The 15,883-nt window shown below is 42.9% G+C and overlaps 1 protein-coding gene across 9 annotated transcripts in view; it reads right to left on the bottom strand.

Moving 5' to 3' along the window:
- LOC108001070 (protein sickie) overlaps window positions 1-15,883 on the bottom strand; it is a 144,796-nt gene that overhangs the window by 19,712 nt on the left and 109,201 nt on the right. For all 9 annotated transcript variants that reach the window (XM_017061897.3, XM_062073127.1, XM_017061895.3 and 6 more), the window contains 2 exons: window positions 15,609-15,853; window positions 14,970-15,121 (listed from right to left, as the gene is read on the bottom strand). In XM_017061897.3, the coding sequence (XP_016917386.2) occupies window positions 14,970-15,121; window positions 15,609-15,853 (397 nt within the window). The remainder of the gene's footprint in view (window positions 1-14,969; window positions 15,122-15,608; window positions 15,854-15,883) is intronic.

Consider the following 15,883-nt stretch of genomic DNA (forward strand, 5'->3'; position numbering starts at 1 on the left):
CTCGCGCGAATCAACCGTTCGCCGTCGAGAACGTCTTCGCTCGATTTGTGAAGAGGTCTCGAGGCGACTCTCGATCTTCGAGAGGGCAGGGTGTCGTATCTTCTCCCCGCGTGACCGTTGTTCCTCTCCCAAAAATTTCTCGAATCGTGAAAATTCTTCTCCATTAAAGCCCCGTTCATCCCACGACGAGCGCCCTCGTACTTGAGAACCGACACCGTCCTATCGTCACGCTCTCTCCTTGAACACGTTCCGCCCGCGCAGTCGACTCTGGAACGATTCCTTCGAATCGGACCGGTGACCGACGCTGGTGGTGAACGATCCACGGAACGGGCGATCGCCGGCCTGTCGTCGTCGGTCGAAGACGTGGACTCGTCCTTGGACTCGTCGATCCCGTCAGATCCCTCCTCGGCGCCGCGCGCCTGCTTATCCCCGAGATCGAGGGGATTCGACGAGCCGCCCGTCAACGCCTCGCTGATCGCGTACAACGACTCGCTCGATTTCGTGGAGGAGGAGGTGGTGGTCGAGCCCGTCGAGTGCCTCGAGGTGTTGTTCTCGATCGAGGACGACCTCGGGAGCAACTTGGGCGGAAGTTTGCCCGACGAGTTGGGCCTGCCTTTAAAAACGAAACAATTGTCCGAAATCGCGCCAATTTCTCTTTTCTCGTCCACGTTCCCGGGATCGACGTCTTCCTCTTCCTCCTCCTCCTCCCCCTGCTTCTCGCCCCTCTCGTCCAGGTTTTCCCCGAAATCGGACGATATCGGGGGCATGGGCGCCATGTCCCGTTTCCTCGGGTACCCGTAAAGATTGCACGACCCTTCCAGTTCCCCTTTCGACACCATCTTGCTGTTGATCACCCCGTACGCGGGATTGTTGGCGTCGGGGCACGAGCTCTTCTTCAACTCCTCGTAACTCTTGTCGATCTCCGCTATGTTTTTGTTTATGTCCTCGATGTACTTGGCCGTGGTGCGATAGAGGTCACCGCTCGCCACGTAATTACCGTCCACAACGGCCACTCGACGATCGCGCCTCGACTTCGACAAAATATTCGGGACCGCGTATATCGGTTGCTGCCGCCTCTCCCTCTTCCCATCCCGCTCGCCCATCGTTCTTCCTTCCTTCCTCTCCACTTCCGTCCGCGCGCCGCCTAATCTCGCCCCCCCATCCCCCTTCCTCTCCAATTCCGCACTCGCCGAACTCTCGAGCCCCCGCCTCGACCCGTTCGTGGCTCGACGAGGCAGGACCGAGTCGATCGAGGAATCGGAGGAATCGTTGTTGCACGATCGAAAAGAGTCGAAGGTGACGCGCGAATCGTTCCCCTTCCCCGCGCAACGATTTCCATCCTCGACCCCCCTCGAGAACGTGTTCAAAGTGACCACCCTCCTCTGTTGCTCCTCCACCATCTTTCTCGCGGCGGCGGAGGAGGAGGCGGTGGTTCCGCAACCTCCTCGCAAGGTGGCGTAATTCTCGATCAGGTAGCAATCGTTGGCGAAATCGGACCATCTGGTAGGCTGGCGGGGGTCGGTCGGGGCCAGGGGGAAGTTGGAGAGGCGGGGGAGGGCGTAGGGGCCGCCACCCTCTTTCAAAAGTTCCTCGGAGTCGGATCTGTAGAGGGCGCGGGGCCTGGCGCGGCCCCTCGACCTTATGGTCGCGTACCCGTCGTGGACCCGACGCGAGCACACGTTCAGATCCATCGCATTTTCCCTCTCGGAACTACGAATGATCGAGCAACGACCGATCACCAACCGACGGTGTCCTTCCTCGTCCAACCTATTTCGTCCCTCGTATTTCGCATCTCTATTCTAGATGCGCGGCTCGCGTTTCCCGGCTCCAGGATATTCCACGTGAAATGAAGCGATTCTATGGAAATGATTTACCGCTCGTTAGAGCGAGTGGTTTGTCTGGTTTCGCCGGTAGAGGGAGAGAGAGAGAGAGAAAAAGAAGGAAAGAATTAATTCCCATGACGCTTCCACAAAAGAAATGGGAAGGAAAAATTACAAAGAGAATTTTAATGCTCCGACTGTAAAAAAACTGTTATTACGAGTTTTGCAGTTGTAAAAATAAATTTAATCTCTTCTTAGCCTAGTTCTCGTGGTAGACACGCGCGCGCATGCGCATGCGCATGCGCCTTCGATGCGAAACGCATCGTGCGAAACGATTATTTAACGAATTTAAGGCGTGAAATCGAGATACAGATCGAAATTATCGGCCTTTTTTCTTCTCCATATACGCTATTGCTTTATAGATGTACTACCGTTTACTATTATATCGTTCTCGTTCGATCAATTCGAGTCGTTGTAAATATAACACGTAACGCAACGTATCGACAACAAGCGAGCCTTCCTATTCATCCGTTTAACGAACGAACAAAAATGTGTTGCAACGAGCCGTTTTATGTAACGAAGACAGGCTGGAGTGTAATAGCGCTGGGCAGGGTATTATGAGTAGCGTGTATGGGGTATTTACAATCGCGTAGCACAGGGAAGAAGAAGATTACGAATGGAGGAGGTCACGCTTGAAAGCAGCTGTTGCAATAATATCTGGTGATAAGCAAATTAGGTCTCGTGCGGGATGACGTAATGTATCAACATTTACGTCCCTACCAGTCGAGCAAAATTGTTATTAAAGGAACAATTACGATCGGTCGTAAAAGAAATCGCGAAATTGTCCGTGATGAGAGATTTCTAAAAAAAGAAATAAAAAAAATAAAATAAAAAAAAGTGTGAACTACGAGAACGGATATAATCTTGTGGTTTTATCTAATTCGATGACCAAAGAGATGCGTAACATTCCAAATGCAGAAATCGCGATACGAAATCGAATCTTCGAACGATTCCTTTTTATTTATTTTATTTTTGCGATCTTCTTAAAGGACTCCTTCACTTGTTCGAAAACTCTTCTCAGAAAATTGTTATCGATAATTAGAAACGTAAGAAAGTTCCACTCGTGTCCCACTAACAACGATAACCACTGACCTAGATCAACCGAGGATCGACCAATTTGTACTATTAATCGATCGTTTATCCTCAGAGAGATCGACCAGAGCAATTTGCGATCGGTTCGTGATTAAAAATTATCAATATTTTCCCTGATAGTGAACATTTCTACGAGGTGACACTCATTGAAACCGCGAGCTTGCTTTCCATAATTTCGATTCGATTCCGATCGAATTAGATTCGAATTTGAGCGATGAATCAAGACCACTTCTTCTTTTTTCTTTTTTTCTTCACATTTTGCAATTTAATGCGACTCAATCTTAAGGTAGGGGGCAGCAGTTGAATTATTTAAACGGATGAAAATGAATTCTTGACGCGTATCGACTCGAATCGGGACGACCTCTGATCGTTCTTTCCTCCTCCGACACGTCGAATCCGACATAATTTTTCCGTGTTTTGCCTCCGTTTTGCGCACGCGCGCGCCACTTTCCAGGAATACGAAACACGAAAAACAAAATTTATTTACATTAATTGAACGACGAAGAGATAAATTTTTCTAAGCAACTGTTCCCGAGTTATTCCACGATTCCAATTATTTTACATTTACACACTTGGCTTTTAAATCGGATCATCATGACGCAATATCATTATAGATTATTGTATCGATCGAGAAGAAATGCAAATTTTATTAATCTCTCTGCGCGGAATCACAATGTGTACGCGAGTATTGCGGATAAATTACGTTGAAAAAAATTTATATGCTCGCTGTAAATTTGCAGCCGATTAGCTTTTCAGATAAACCAGTCCCGGACGAGCTACGACCATTTCTGTGCAACTCGTTCGTAATAGCTATCCCCCCTCCCCTTTTCATCGATTTTTCTTCCGCCCGTCTCGAAGGATCGAGCGAAAAATTTTGAGGATAAACGTAATAGCTTAAATAGAGTAATCGGTATGATTAATCCTGTCAGACCACTAAGTTTTTTATTACGAATAAATAAACCTGATTTTATCGATCGAGATTGATAAAGAGTGAAAGAAAAAAAGAAAGAAAGAATCGTCAAAAGTAAGTTCAAGTTCAAGTCAAGTTCAAGAATCGGATGAAATATATCGAACGATTCTCTCCCCTTTTTTTTCTTTTTTACAAACAGAAATACATCGAACAATAATCGAATTGTTGCGCGAGCTTCGATAATTAGAGATCGTTTAAATCTCCTTTCTTTTTACGTTTAAAATTTCCCAGTTTACGTCCGATTTTATTGCGAGCTGTTAGACCGTGTACAACCGTGTATTAAGTTGAAAACTTCCGGGAGTCTTGGTTAATCGGGAGAAAATGATAAAAAAAAAAGGAGAGAAAAAAGAAAAAGTCTCGCCTATGCAGTTCCAGGCCCGTAACATCTCGACTCGACACGCTCGACGAATAATCGTTAGAGCTATTTCTAATTTTTCTAATATCTTCTCGTTACTCGATTCGCGCTCTGATTATTATTATTATTATTATTCCCTGATGGAATAAAATCTAAAATCTAAAATCCCTATCGAAACGCGGAAATGCGAATGGAAAAGTCAAACAGTTTACTTTCTAAAAATAAATTTCTCATATCCGTCGCGAGTGATCGAAAAATCATTTTGAAAAGGAAGGGGCGAAGATTTCTCGACACGCGAGAGGAACAAACGTTGCGCACGTTTGCGAAGTTGGAAAAAAAAAAAAAGGAAAGAAAAAGGAAAAGAAAAGAAAAGAAAAAAAAATTGACGCGTGTATTGACGAAAGGACGATGCAGTTCTGTGGCGAGCCGCGTGGAGGAGCGTATATACACGCAAACGCAGGTGCATTCATTCCGTTTGCAGGAAGAGGCTCATAAATATTAATATTTCGAAGATGTCGATACGTCACGTTCTTCGTCGTATCGTTAACGTGTTTTTCTTCTCTCTGTGTTCCTTCCCCTTTTTCGCCCCCCTCCCCTCCCCCTTTACCCGGTCATATTTGAATTTCTCGTTGATGGATGCCTATATATGCCTTCTCTTTCGTACAGGATTGTAACGATTGCCGCGCCATCTTTCCTCGTCATTTGTCTTCCCGGTTATTTTCGAAGAATCCAGCGACCCGTTAAATGTCAGGACCTTGACGAAACGTCTTCTCCATGGCAATTAATTGACGCGAGGCCGAACGAATATTGTGTCGTGCGTTGCAAATCGTATTGCGTAATACTTCTGTTCAACTACGTCTCGAGAAATAATAAAATTGGACAATCCCTTTCCCCTTCCTCTTTAAAAACTAAATTAATTCGGACCAAATAATGCCATATATATATATTTTACTTTTTTTTCCCAACGATTTTTAAACGCGAATTAATCCCTGGATGCCGCGAACAATCGGCCGTTGAAACGTTTTTCGTTAACTCGGTTAAATATCTCGGATGTTTTTCCTTGGACGTACTTCGCCTCGAATTCCTCGTTCAGCCCGTTGCAGCTGCGCCGTGGAGCTTCCTCGGTGTTAATAACGAGTCTTGAGGAAGGGAGACGAGATAAAAAGTGTGGCTCGTACGTACGCTGTACGTACGATGAATTATCTTATCGATGTGGACGACGTCGACTCGTCGCGTGTAGGTTAAAAGGAGAGGGATGAAGGAAATGCGAGGGGACGGGTCGTGGGACGGTGCAGACATGTGCGAGGTTAATCGTAATTAAAAAAAGGCAAAGCCGGAAGGCAAGTTTGCGACGGATACACGCCGTGTTCTTCCGCCCCGAGCAAGAATTAAAAGTGAAACCGAGCTTCCCCGCTCGCTTTCCGACAGCGTGGACGAAACGACGGATATATTTCTTCTCTTTCGAAACAATTTTTTCTCGAAATTTTCCCTTTCGTTATACCGATACAGACGTGTTGCTTGAATTGTCGAAGGAATTATTTAGAAAGACGAATCGTCTCGATAAGGATCTCGTGGAGCGAAGATCATCGATTCGCCGCGCAGAACGCGACGCGAAACGAAATCTCCAAAGAACTCGACCGTGCTGCCTCTCTTCTCTTTCTCTCTCTATCGCTCTTCCGCTCCGCTCGTCTCGTCGCCTACCACTTTTTCCCGCGCTCGGCTATAACACTGCGCACCTAACAGCGTAGTACACATTCGTGGTATACGTTTCTTTCGATCGGGCACCGTCTTACGCGTATAGAGAAACGCAGAAGCACCGATCGATCGAATTCTTCTATTAATCGGACCGAATGACGAAAAATGACTCTCGTCGGGTAATATATAGGTTAAGGGAAGAACGAGAAATTATCTTTTGAGTGATATTTTCATTCTGCGACGACTTAAAAATTGTAAAAATTTAATTACAACATGAAATGATATTTATCCTCGGAATCACTTTTCTGAATCTCTTTCCTAAATTACGATCCATAAATAGAGACGTAAATGAGTTCGCGTAAATGGGGTCAAGCAATTTCTGCGCGAGGAGGATTCGTATTTAATTCGAGAAAGTTTATTACTGCACGAATTTATCGGGAGAGGGAGGGGGAATGGACCAGGGATCCCTATTCGTTGCCTCTGCGTTACGACGGCGAATTGTAATTCCATTTTCCGGGCGAAACGAACGAGCGACGAAGGATTTAACGGGGAATCGCGTAGCCACCAGATGCTACTTCTATCTAAATGAAATTAATGTCTCTCTGGCGAGCGAACGCTTCGCATAACTCGTAAGATCGATCGAGATACGCGAAAACTCGAGAGACAACAAGAAAGCGTATTCGTGCAAAGCACGTTAGAAAATTCATGTCGAATCTCGCGTAACAATTTCGGTAAAAATTCTTCCGAACGAATTTTGCGATCGTCGCGCCACACGTCTCAACGCGTTTAACCTCAAATTTTAATACTCGTTTTTCATCGTATATTAATGCTATATTAGCCGTGCAAATATACTCGATTTAATACGACTTTCTCAGGAAAGGAAGTAGAGCGTAATTTTGGCAATCGACTCGACTCTGATAATCCTATATAATTGTGTATATACGCGGGAACGAAATTGGCATCGTTTCGTTCGAGGGACGAGAAGGAAAGAGAGAGATGGAGAGAGAGAGACAGAAAGGTAAGAAGCAGAGGGAAGGAAAGCGAAGGGAGGTCAAAAGAAACGGTTACAAAGACGGGCGCGCGGGTTCGAGGCGGCTAGTTAATGCCGGACATTAAAAGGAGAGACAAAAGACAAAACAACGGCACGAGTTTTAATAAGGCGGAGTACGGGATTGGCCGGCCAGTTGGCTTCAATCAAGATCCCCGGTATCTTCTTCTCCGCGCCTTCTATATGGGGCCTTTGCCCAATACGTACTCCCATCTACACGCGAGTCGACGAATTAAACGTCTCCAACCACGGGAGACGTTATGAATTATCATTATCGTCCTCCTCGCACTTTCTCGCTTTTGTTCTCTCGAAAAAAAATTCAACTCCGCCAATCACGGCCCAATTTTTTATCATTGAACAAAATCAACGGTACTTTACTCGAACGACACTCGAGCGGAATGTTATACGAGTTTCGAAAGATGGAATGGATACCGTCATCGATCGAATAAATTCTTCTTCTTTCTCTCGTTCTTCCATCCGGCTCGAGAGAGGATCCGAACGAACGGTTTCGCGAATCGCAGCTCCTAACGTCCAACGGCTAACCTCCCGTCCCGCAACGAGTAACGTTTTCCTTTCGCGGCGATTTATCGCCCGTTTCCTATTGCAGGATCGAGGACAATGCGCGCGCGCTCCTTTTATAAATCGTTAATCACGCTTTTCACCCATCGAATACGTGCAATCGATTCGTTCGTTCATCAAGATAATCGTTATTCGACGACGCTTCGATCGGTTCGTCTAATAATTCTTCACCGGCTATTTCGTCCCCTTGGAAAGAAGGAAAGAAAGAAACGGGTTCGAGTTTGGGTAATGGAGGTAGGGCACGAGGAAAAGAAGAAATCCGGGCTGCTCTGACGGGAAGAAAAACATCGATAAAAGCCGGGCTGGTAACACTAGTGTCAGAAGAGCTCGGAGGATCCGGGCCAGACCCATTGGCGTAGAGCGCGTTCTTTTTTTTTATCGATTTTTCTCGTATCGCTCGGCAAACGACAACAACAAACTTCTTTCGTCCATCCCCCTCCCCCCGCTATAAAATTCGAAAGCCATGAAGCTATAAAATTCAAACGATAAAAGTTTCGACCTGTTTTTCCTTCTTTTTGTCACTCCAACGAATGTTTTAAGAAAATTTTTTACGCAGTTTTTCCACTTCGATACGTAATGGAAAATCGAATCGAGACAAATCGATAAGTGAGCGAGTAGTAGTTTTATGGGCAAAGTGGTGGTAATATATCGTAACAAGATCGAGTAAATCAAATCACTCGATTTTGCAATAATTAAGTGATTCTAGCCATTATAGATAAGTAAGTGGAAAAGTAAAATCAAAAATAAAATCTCGAAGCGAAAGGAATCAGGAGGATCATTATAAATTTCTCGATCGGAGTTGCGGCGCGATTGGGGGAAAGGACGCGAAGCGATTAATAATTATCTCCTCGATAAGGAACAATGGTAACAATTAGAGTTTACGACTTCCTGCGCCATTGGAGGTTCCTTACGGATTAACGGAACTCCCACGCGGTCTGTACACGATGTCTTTCACGAGGCAAGTTCACGAAGTCGTGCCGTTTCCACGCACGGGCTGCAAGTACGCCCCCTGGCTGCCAATAGCTGGTCAATGGAATATCAATAAAGCGTGTATAAGAACGCTCGTTACGACGCGTGGCGCCGCTTCACCGACTCAACGACCGATCCGCTTTCTCGTCTCGGTTCAACTTGTTCATCGTTCGAAAACCATTCCCTGAAATAACGCGATCGATTCTTTCTTCGTATAAATAAGAATCGTCGTTTTCTCCTTCCTTCCTCCTTCTTCTTTGTTTCATCCTCCTCTACTATCCTACTATTTGTTGATGTTTTTTTCGCGCAAGAGAAACATTGCTCGAAGAAAATAATCTTGCTCAGGGAGAAGAGGTCAGGAGTGAGAAAAATATGCGACACGAATATGCGGCGAAATTATACCGAGCGTGAATAGAGAACAGTATAGAACAAGGCCGTAAAATGATATATAGCTCTTCGGGGAGAGAGAAAGAGAGGGAGAAATTAAGTTTTATAAAGCACAGGCTGCTTAATGATATTTGTTGGAGAGAAGAGGCGTTTAATTTATTCCACCGCGACAATGCCGCGCGCACGTAAAAATCTAAAGCTAAGTCCCTCTCTTACCCCTCCCTCCCCCCGTACCTCCCTCCTATCCCCACCGGCAGCCAACGACTTCCCATTAATTTTTAACGAAGACTAATAATTTTTAATAAGGCGTAATAACGGTAATAAATATTAATTGTTGTGTCCTCGATGGGACACTTGAAAAATCGTGCCCCGCCCCTGTCCCGGCGGATCGAGATAAAATAAGAATGAGAATTTTTCAATCGCGAAAGGAAGAGAGAAGCGCGAGTGGTAAAAACAGAGCGGGAAACAGACGTTTCCGAGGCGTTGTTATTTTTTTTTTCGTTGCGTTCTTTAATAATGTCACGGCGATGGGCGTGGTTAATAATTGCAAATGTATGCACTGGTGCAATTACACGTGCGAAAAACGTGATAAGAAAAAAATTTCAACCCGCCTAACTTATTCTAAATATATTAATGTTGTTTGCAAATTAAGTCGTCGCGTCTGTATATAATGAAAATAACGAATTAAAATTTCGCGACACGTTCTTTATCGTATAAATTCTTTTGTCAATAAAGATCGTTCGGAATCGTTTCAATATATATATATATATTGTTCCTCGTTTTTTGTACGAATAAAACTTTTTTTCTTCCTTTTTTTTCGAAACTGAACGAGGAATCTTGGCGGACAAACCGGAAATTACGCGCAAGTTATAAAGCCGCGCGTGTCGTATTATATCGACGATTAATCGTAAATATGCGCGTTGGATGATCGCGACGTAAGAATATCGTAAGAAAAATGCCGTCATATACTAGAATTGCTAATAGAAACGAGGTAATATCTGGACTGGCAATATACATATATATATATATCCAACGTTGCCGCTTATCAACCTTCATCTAAAAAACTCTTCTTCGTAATTAATGGTCCCAGATAAATTTTCCATTGGCATCAACGCGGGAAAATGTGAGCTTTATACAAAACATCTCTTGAATCTAGTTTGCCCTTGATACGTCCTTGCGTTTCTCTACCTCGTGTGTAACAAACATTCCTCTTAATTGATGAAATTTCTGTGAAAAACAGGAAAAAATTCGAAAAAAAAAAAATCAAACGGATATTTCGAACGTCGTTGTCATCGTTTGGGATCGATATTTTAGAAATGTGTTGCGACGTCGAAAAACGGTGCTCGATTTACGAGCGATCGGGTGAAAAATGTTGAGACGAAGTCAGTAATGCTGTTCGAAGAATAGCGTAGTATAAGTATACTTTTCTGGCGGGAATGCCCAAGTACGATACAAGCCCAAGATTGTAAAAATCTAGGGTCAACCGAGAGGCCGTAAATCTTCAGTCGTAGATATACGTGTGGAAAGAATGAAAACGAATCATGCACAACCCCGACAACCTTTCGTTACAATGTTCCTTTGGCAACGGTCGAACCATTTCGTGAACAATAGTTCGCGTGAAGTAATTTTACGATAGCAACCAAAAAACTTTATTACCAAAGCTCTCTTGATAAACTGAAAAGCTATCTTATCGACGAATTTATCGCGCCCTCTGTTTAATCCTGTCAGCCTGCTACCGATTATATTCTTATTTACTCGACATTAGTCAACTTTAAACTTTTGTGTCAACGTAATTTACAATCACATAAATTCGTTTCTACAAATTGTTAGTTCGATGACTCGTTTCGCCATCTGCGTTTTAAATTATCGGGACGATAAAAATCTACCTTATCCCTTGGTTTTTCGAAAAATTATGCTTCGCGTATTTCCTGTCCCTAAAAGGGAACATAAAACGATCGAAATATTTTTAAATAGATGATCTATCGAGACTTTTTTTGAGTTGAATATCGACGATCGTGCGTATGACGCATTTCCGACGTTAAAAATTCCGAGGTTAAAATCGAGAGGTTAGAAAGTCTTACTACCAATACTTGCTGCCTGGCTTCCGGCTAAAAGCATCCAGTGGAATTTTGATTACGAGCAAACAACTGTCAATGACGAAACATTGAACGCGTGAACGATATAATTAATTATTTTCCCACGTGTCTACGAAGATATAATAAACAATATTTCTTTATGTTCCTTCTTTATCTACAGTTTCTATCCATCGCGCGAGACGAAAAATTTCACATTAGATATTACATTGAACAAAACTATCTAGGAGAATATTAGAAAGAAAAGAGAAGAAAAGAAAAAGAAACTTTCTCATTGCTTCGCAATGATTCATTCAAAATTACGGAGAATGTTGTGCATATAAACAAAACGAGTGAAAGTCTTTCGAAACCGTGCACGTGTCCGTCCGTACGTATCTATCCGTTAATTATATCATTTGACCGAGTCTAATTTCGAAGTAAAATGAAGGAATATCGTTTGCGATCTAATAACGCGACAAAAAATTCAAAAAATTGTAAAAATATTCCATAAATCTTTTGGAAATTGGGTCCTGTGCGAAATGTTTTATAGAACGAAACGCTATATGCGAATATCATTCGACAGCCAAACGTTAAAAAATATGTATATATATGTATATAAAATTCAAAAAAATCATCATTTCGACGCAACCGCTTCCGTTATCGTTCACCCACTAAACCGTTCGACCTAAGCTACGTGTATTTAGATTTCTAAAATTGCTTCCAATTACCGTACTCGATTCCCAAACACTGACCGACACGTATCTCGAGTTTCAACTCGAAATATTAGAATTCCTAACCTAAGTTTACTCGACTCGCCCGAGTCGAAGACTGCGCGCGGCCGATAACGTAGTTCTAGCTATCCAAACGAATAATAATCGTGTAATTAGAGCGATCAAGTTCGGTCGGTAGGTTGTCCGACGTCGCCGAATAAAGCGTATCACGGAGATTCGCCGGGCGATCGACATAACAAGGGCCGTAGAAGGCGTGAATAACTATAAATGGAGATGGTGGAAGGAAAGATAGCGGAGTTCCGTGTGTTTCCCGTGTTGGACGACCGGTCGCACGAGTGACGAACTGCTCCGCACAAACGGAAACGCGAGAAAAAGACAAAGAGGAGGGAAGACAAGGTAGTGGACGGATGATTGTGGACCAAGGTGTATACGCGACGGGAATGCACTGGTCGCATATAGTAGCGCAAAAATGATCGCGACTCGAGTCGGAGATGCCTCGTTTCCTAGGAACGATCCTCGACGCGCTTCTTTCCTACCATATATGCGGACTATCTCCGCTCCGCTCGACTTCTGTATCGAAAATTTTATATTTATCCACGCGAGCTGCCCTATTACGGTTGCTACCTGTTCTTCAATCGTACCCACTGATAGCGCACTTCTTCTTTCCTTTCTTTTTTTCTTTTTCCTTTTTCCTTTCTTTTATGTATTCCGAACGTGACTTCGATAGGATTTTGTGGCGTTGTCGAGCGCGGAAAGAGGCTAGTGTAAACCATTTGTCTCTATCGTCTTGTAACCGCGCGTGATCATTGTGCTTAACAAGTTTTATATAGACACGAGTCCGAGGGCAAATGAACTTTCGGTAATAAAATCGATTCGTTTCTCCCTTTTCAGACGCTCGGTGTAAATTCAGATATATTCCGATATATTCCGTCATCGCCTTCGTATATTATATTATATTCTTGTTATTTCACGGAGAATGTTTGTTTAAGTTTCCGCTTAATCGATCGAAAAGTCAAAATATACTACGTTATACGGGCGAGAGAGAAAAGTGGATGTATAGAGGCGATGGATTTAAGAGCGAGATAAGATAGCTACGAAAAGATTTAAGCGAAGGAAAAACTAGCAATATCTCTAACGTGACGCGTGTTTCTGAATTACGCAATGTTAATTTATATTCTTAATAAAACCTTGAAACGATACAGGAACTAATTTCAGTTTATCGAATTTTTTTTTTATTAATTCTATCGGCATTAAAGGAATAAAAAAAAATTCTTATCTAAATTTATCGATGTTCTTATAACTAATACAGTGTAAAACAGAGAAATCAAAAACACAAGTTGATAAATCCGACGAAGAAAAATAGAGATTTGCATGGAAGCAAGTTAGTTGTGGGAAATTGATCGATTCGCGATGTACTTTGATATCGCAATTATAGCTCGTTAAAGATGATAATAGCCAAGATCGCGTTGAAATAAATCGGCCAATTTGTAATTCGTATCTAAACATATTATTATGTATTACGTTGGATACATTCTGATACTGATTCGACTCGAAAGTTTACGAGATGCATTCATAGTTTAAATTATCCTAACGAGTTTTTACCGGCTATCCTCGTCGTATGTAATATATTACGTTGGATTGATCACTCGAGACGTATATTCAGGGAAATAGCAAGTTACAAATTACAAGTTATTCGTACAACTTTTTGAAGAATATTATTATTATGTAATACGAGCTCTACTTTTATCTCGCTCTTTTTTCGATGCAGAGAAGATAAAGATTAAAACGGTAAACAAACCGAAAGGAAGTATCACGAGCGTATATAATATAGTAGGCGAGAAGTAACGTTCAGGGCGAAATAAAATATTTATTTGGCCAACAAGCGATCGGCACGAGACGAAAAATGAAACCAGACAAACGACTTCGTTTCAATTACTTTTCTTTCAACCACTTTGCCGCGTTGGAAGATTACGTTTCACGCACATCGATCCAACCGTCGATCGGGACGCCGATTCATCACTGACAAAACACGAACCAAATTTTCGGGGTAAACAATACGCTTCCACTTTGTCGCATAACATCGAACCACGGCCTTCGATCGTCCACTTTCAACGAAGAAAAAAAACACTCGAGCTTTTGTCCGTACGTGCAACGCGTACGAAGTAACGTACGACGTTCGATGTAGCGCGTCTCGGCACAAACTGAATGTAAACTGACTACCGATCCACGCCACGGTGATCCAAGATGCCCGTAAGTGGCCGCTTTGCGTCCGATTGGTCGAGGCCACTCATCTTCTCTGCTAAACAGCCATTCAGCTGTAAGGACGCTTTCGTTCTTCTGGAGAATAACGCGGGTAATTCGAAATTACTTTCTAGCCTTTCGTCTATTTCGTAAACCGTTTGAAACCATTAGAATTAATCAACTGGCAATTGATGCCTCTATTAACCCAATTTTCTCCATTATAAAACTTCCACTTTAAATTATAACTGCGTTTATATTTATTTGCATTTGAAAATTACGTAAATTCGAAACGGTTGGGGAATCGGTGTAGAAAAATTTTTATTTTAATTTTTATTATAGTAAAAATAAAAACGTTTCCTAACACGTTCAATCAATTGTGCTCAACTATTTATATATATATATATACATATAACCTGTGATAAATTTGAAATCTTTCTTTCGAAACTCTTTAATTTATCCCTGCGTATACGTGCATATTCGTCATTTTTCGCATTTCGCACAAAACGTAAATACGTCTGGGAAAGATAAAACGGTAATAAACTTTAATATATATAGCAGATCGATTATGAGAACGATATATGCGCGTTCTACGGAGAAAATATTGTTCGCAACAGGTTTGGTCGGATCTTAGGATCTCGTTAGTAGGAAACCGCAACCGGCAACTTCTCCCCGACCGTTGTCTCGTTCGATTAATTATGATTTAATCATTTGCACCAATTCGCTCACCACAATGAGAATAAGCCGACTAATCTCGCCTCGGAATGGAGAATGCGTGTTGTGCGGCGATCGTGTGTATCGCGATGACGTCATAAATAAAAGGATACGCAAATTACGATATATATATATATATATATATATATATATATATACACACGTATGATTTAAAACGCATTAACTAACCAAGTTCGCTTTATCTCTACGATAATCTATCCACACAATAATGTACTCACGTTGGTCGATAACTGGCTTGTCAACGAGTGGACCTTCTCTTGGGCGTCTACGAGTTCTCGCCGTAATTTTCTCAGCTCGTGTGCCTGTTTCTCCTCGGCCGAACTGTATAGACTGCTTGCTGTCGATACCAAAGATACAGAAGAACCATGGACTGAAGGCAAAAGAAGAGAAAGTTCTTCTTTTTCCGTTTATTTTTCACGAGAGAGAGAGAGAGAGAGAGAGAGAGAGAGAGAGAGAGAGAGAGAGAGAGAGAGAGAGAGAGAGAGAGAGAGAGAGAGAGAGAGAGAGAGAGAGAGAGAGAGAGAGAGAGAGAGAGAGAGAGAGAGAGAGAGAGAGAGAGAGAGAGAGAGAGAGAGAGAGAGAGAGAGAGAGAGAGAGAGAGAGAGAGAGAGAGAGAGAGAGAGAGAGAGAGAGAGAGAGAGAGAGAGAGAGAGAGAGAGAGAGAGAGAGAGAGAGAGAGAGAGAGAGAGAGAGAGAGAGAGATCTTTTTGGGGAGATTTCTGGACGATGAATGATTTGAGAGAATTTCATCTTTTTGTTTCTTCGCGTGTTTGAAACGAGCGGATATTTAAGAAGAGAGAAAGAAAGAATGGAAGGAAGAAAGAGAAAAGGATTAGCTATTTAAAACGGAAACTTACTATCATCATCCTTGTGCACGTGTTGGTAAAGATTGGGTGGTTGACGAGAAGTGTGCGTGGGCGTTGGAGAGGTCGGTTGAGACCAGTGTTGGCCGGTACACCCGGTAGATCCTACGGGAACACTGTAATACGGTTCAACGCCTACGCTCATCCCTATCCCGACTCCGACTTCCTCGCCGACGGAGGATGAGGCACCACTTCCTCTAACTAACATTGACGGATACATTTTTTCACTTTTCGTGGATCTGCGAAAACAGAGGTTTAACCATCTGAAT

This window comes from Apis cerana, linkage group LG3 (genome assembly GCF_029169275.1).
Source record: "Apis cerana isolate GH-2021 linkage group LG3, AcerK_1.0, whole genome shotgun sequence".
NCBI classification, from domain to species: domain Eukaryota; kingdom Metazoa; phylum Arthropoda; class Insecta; order Hymenoptera; family Apidae; genus Apis; species Apis cerana.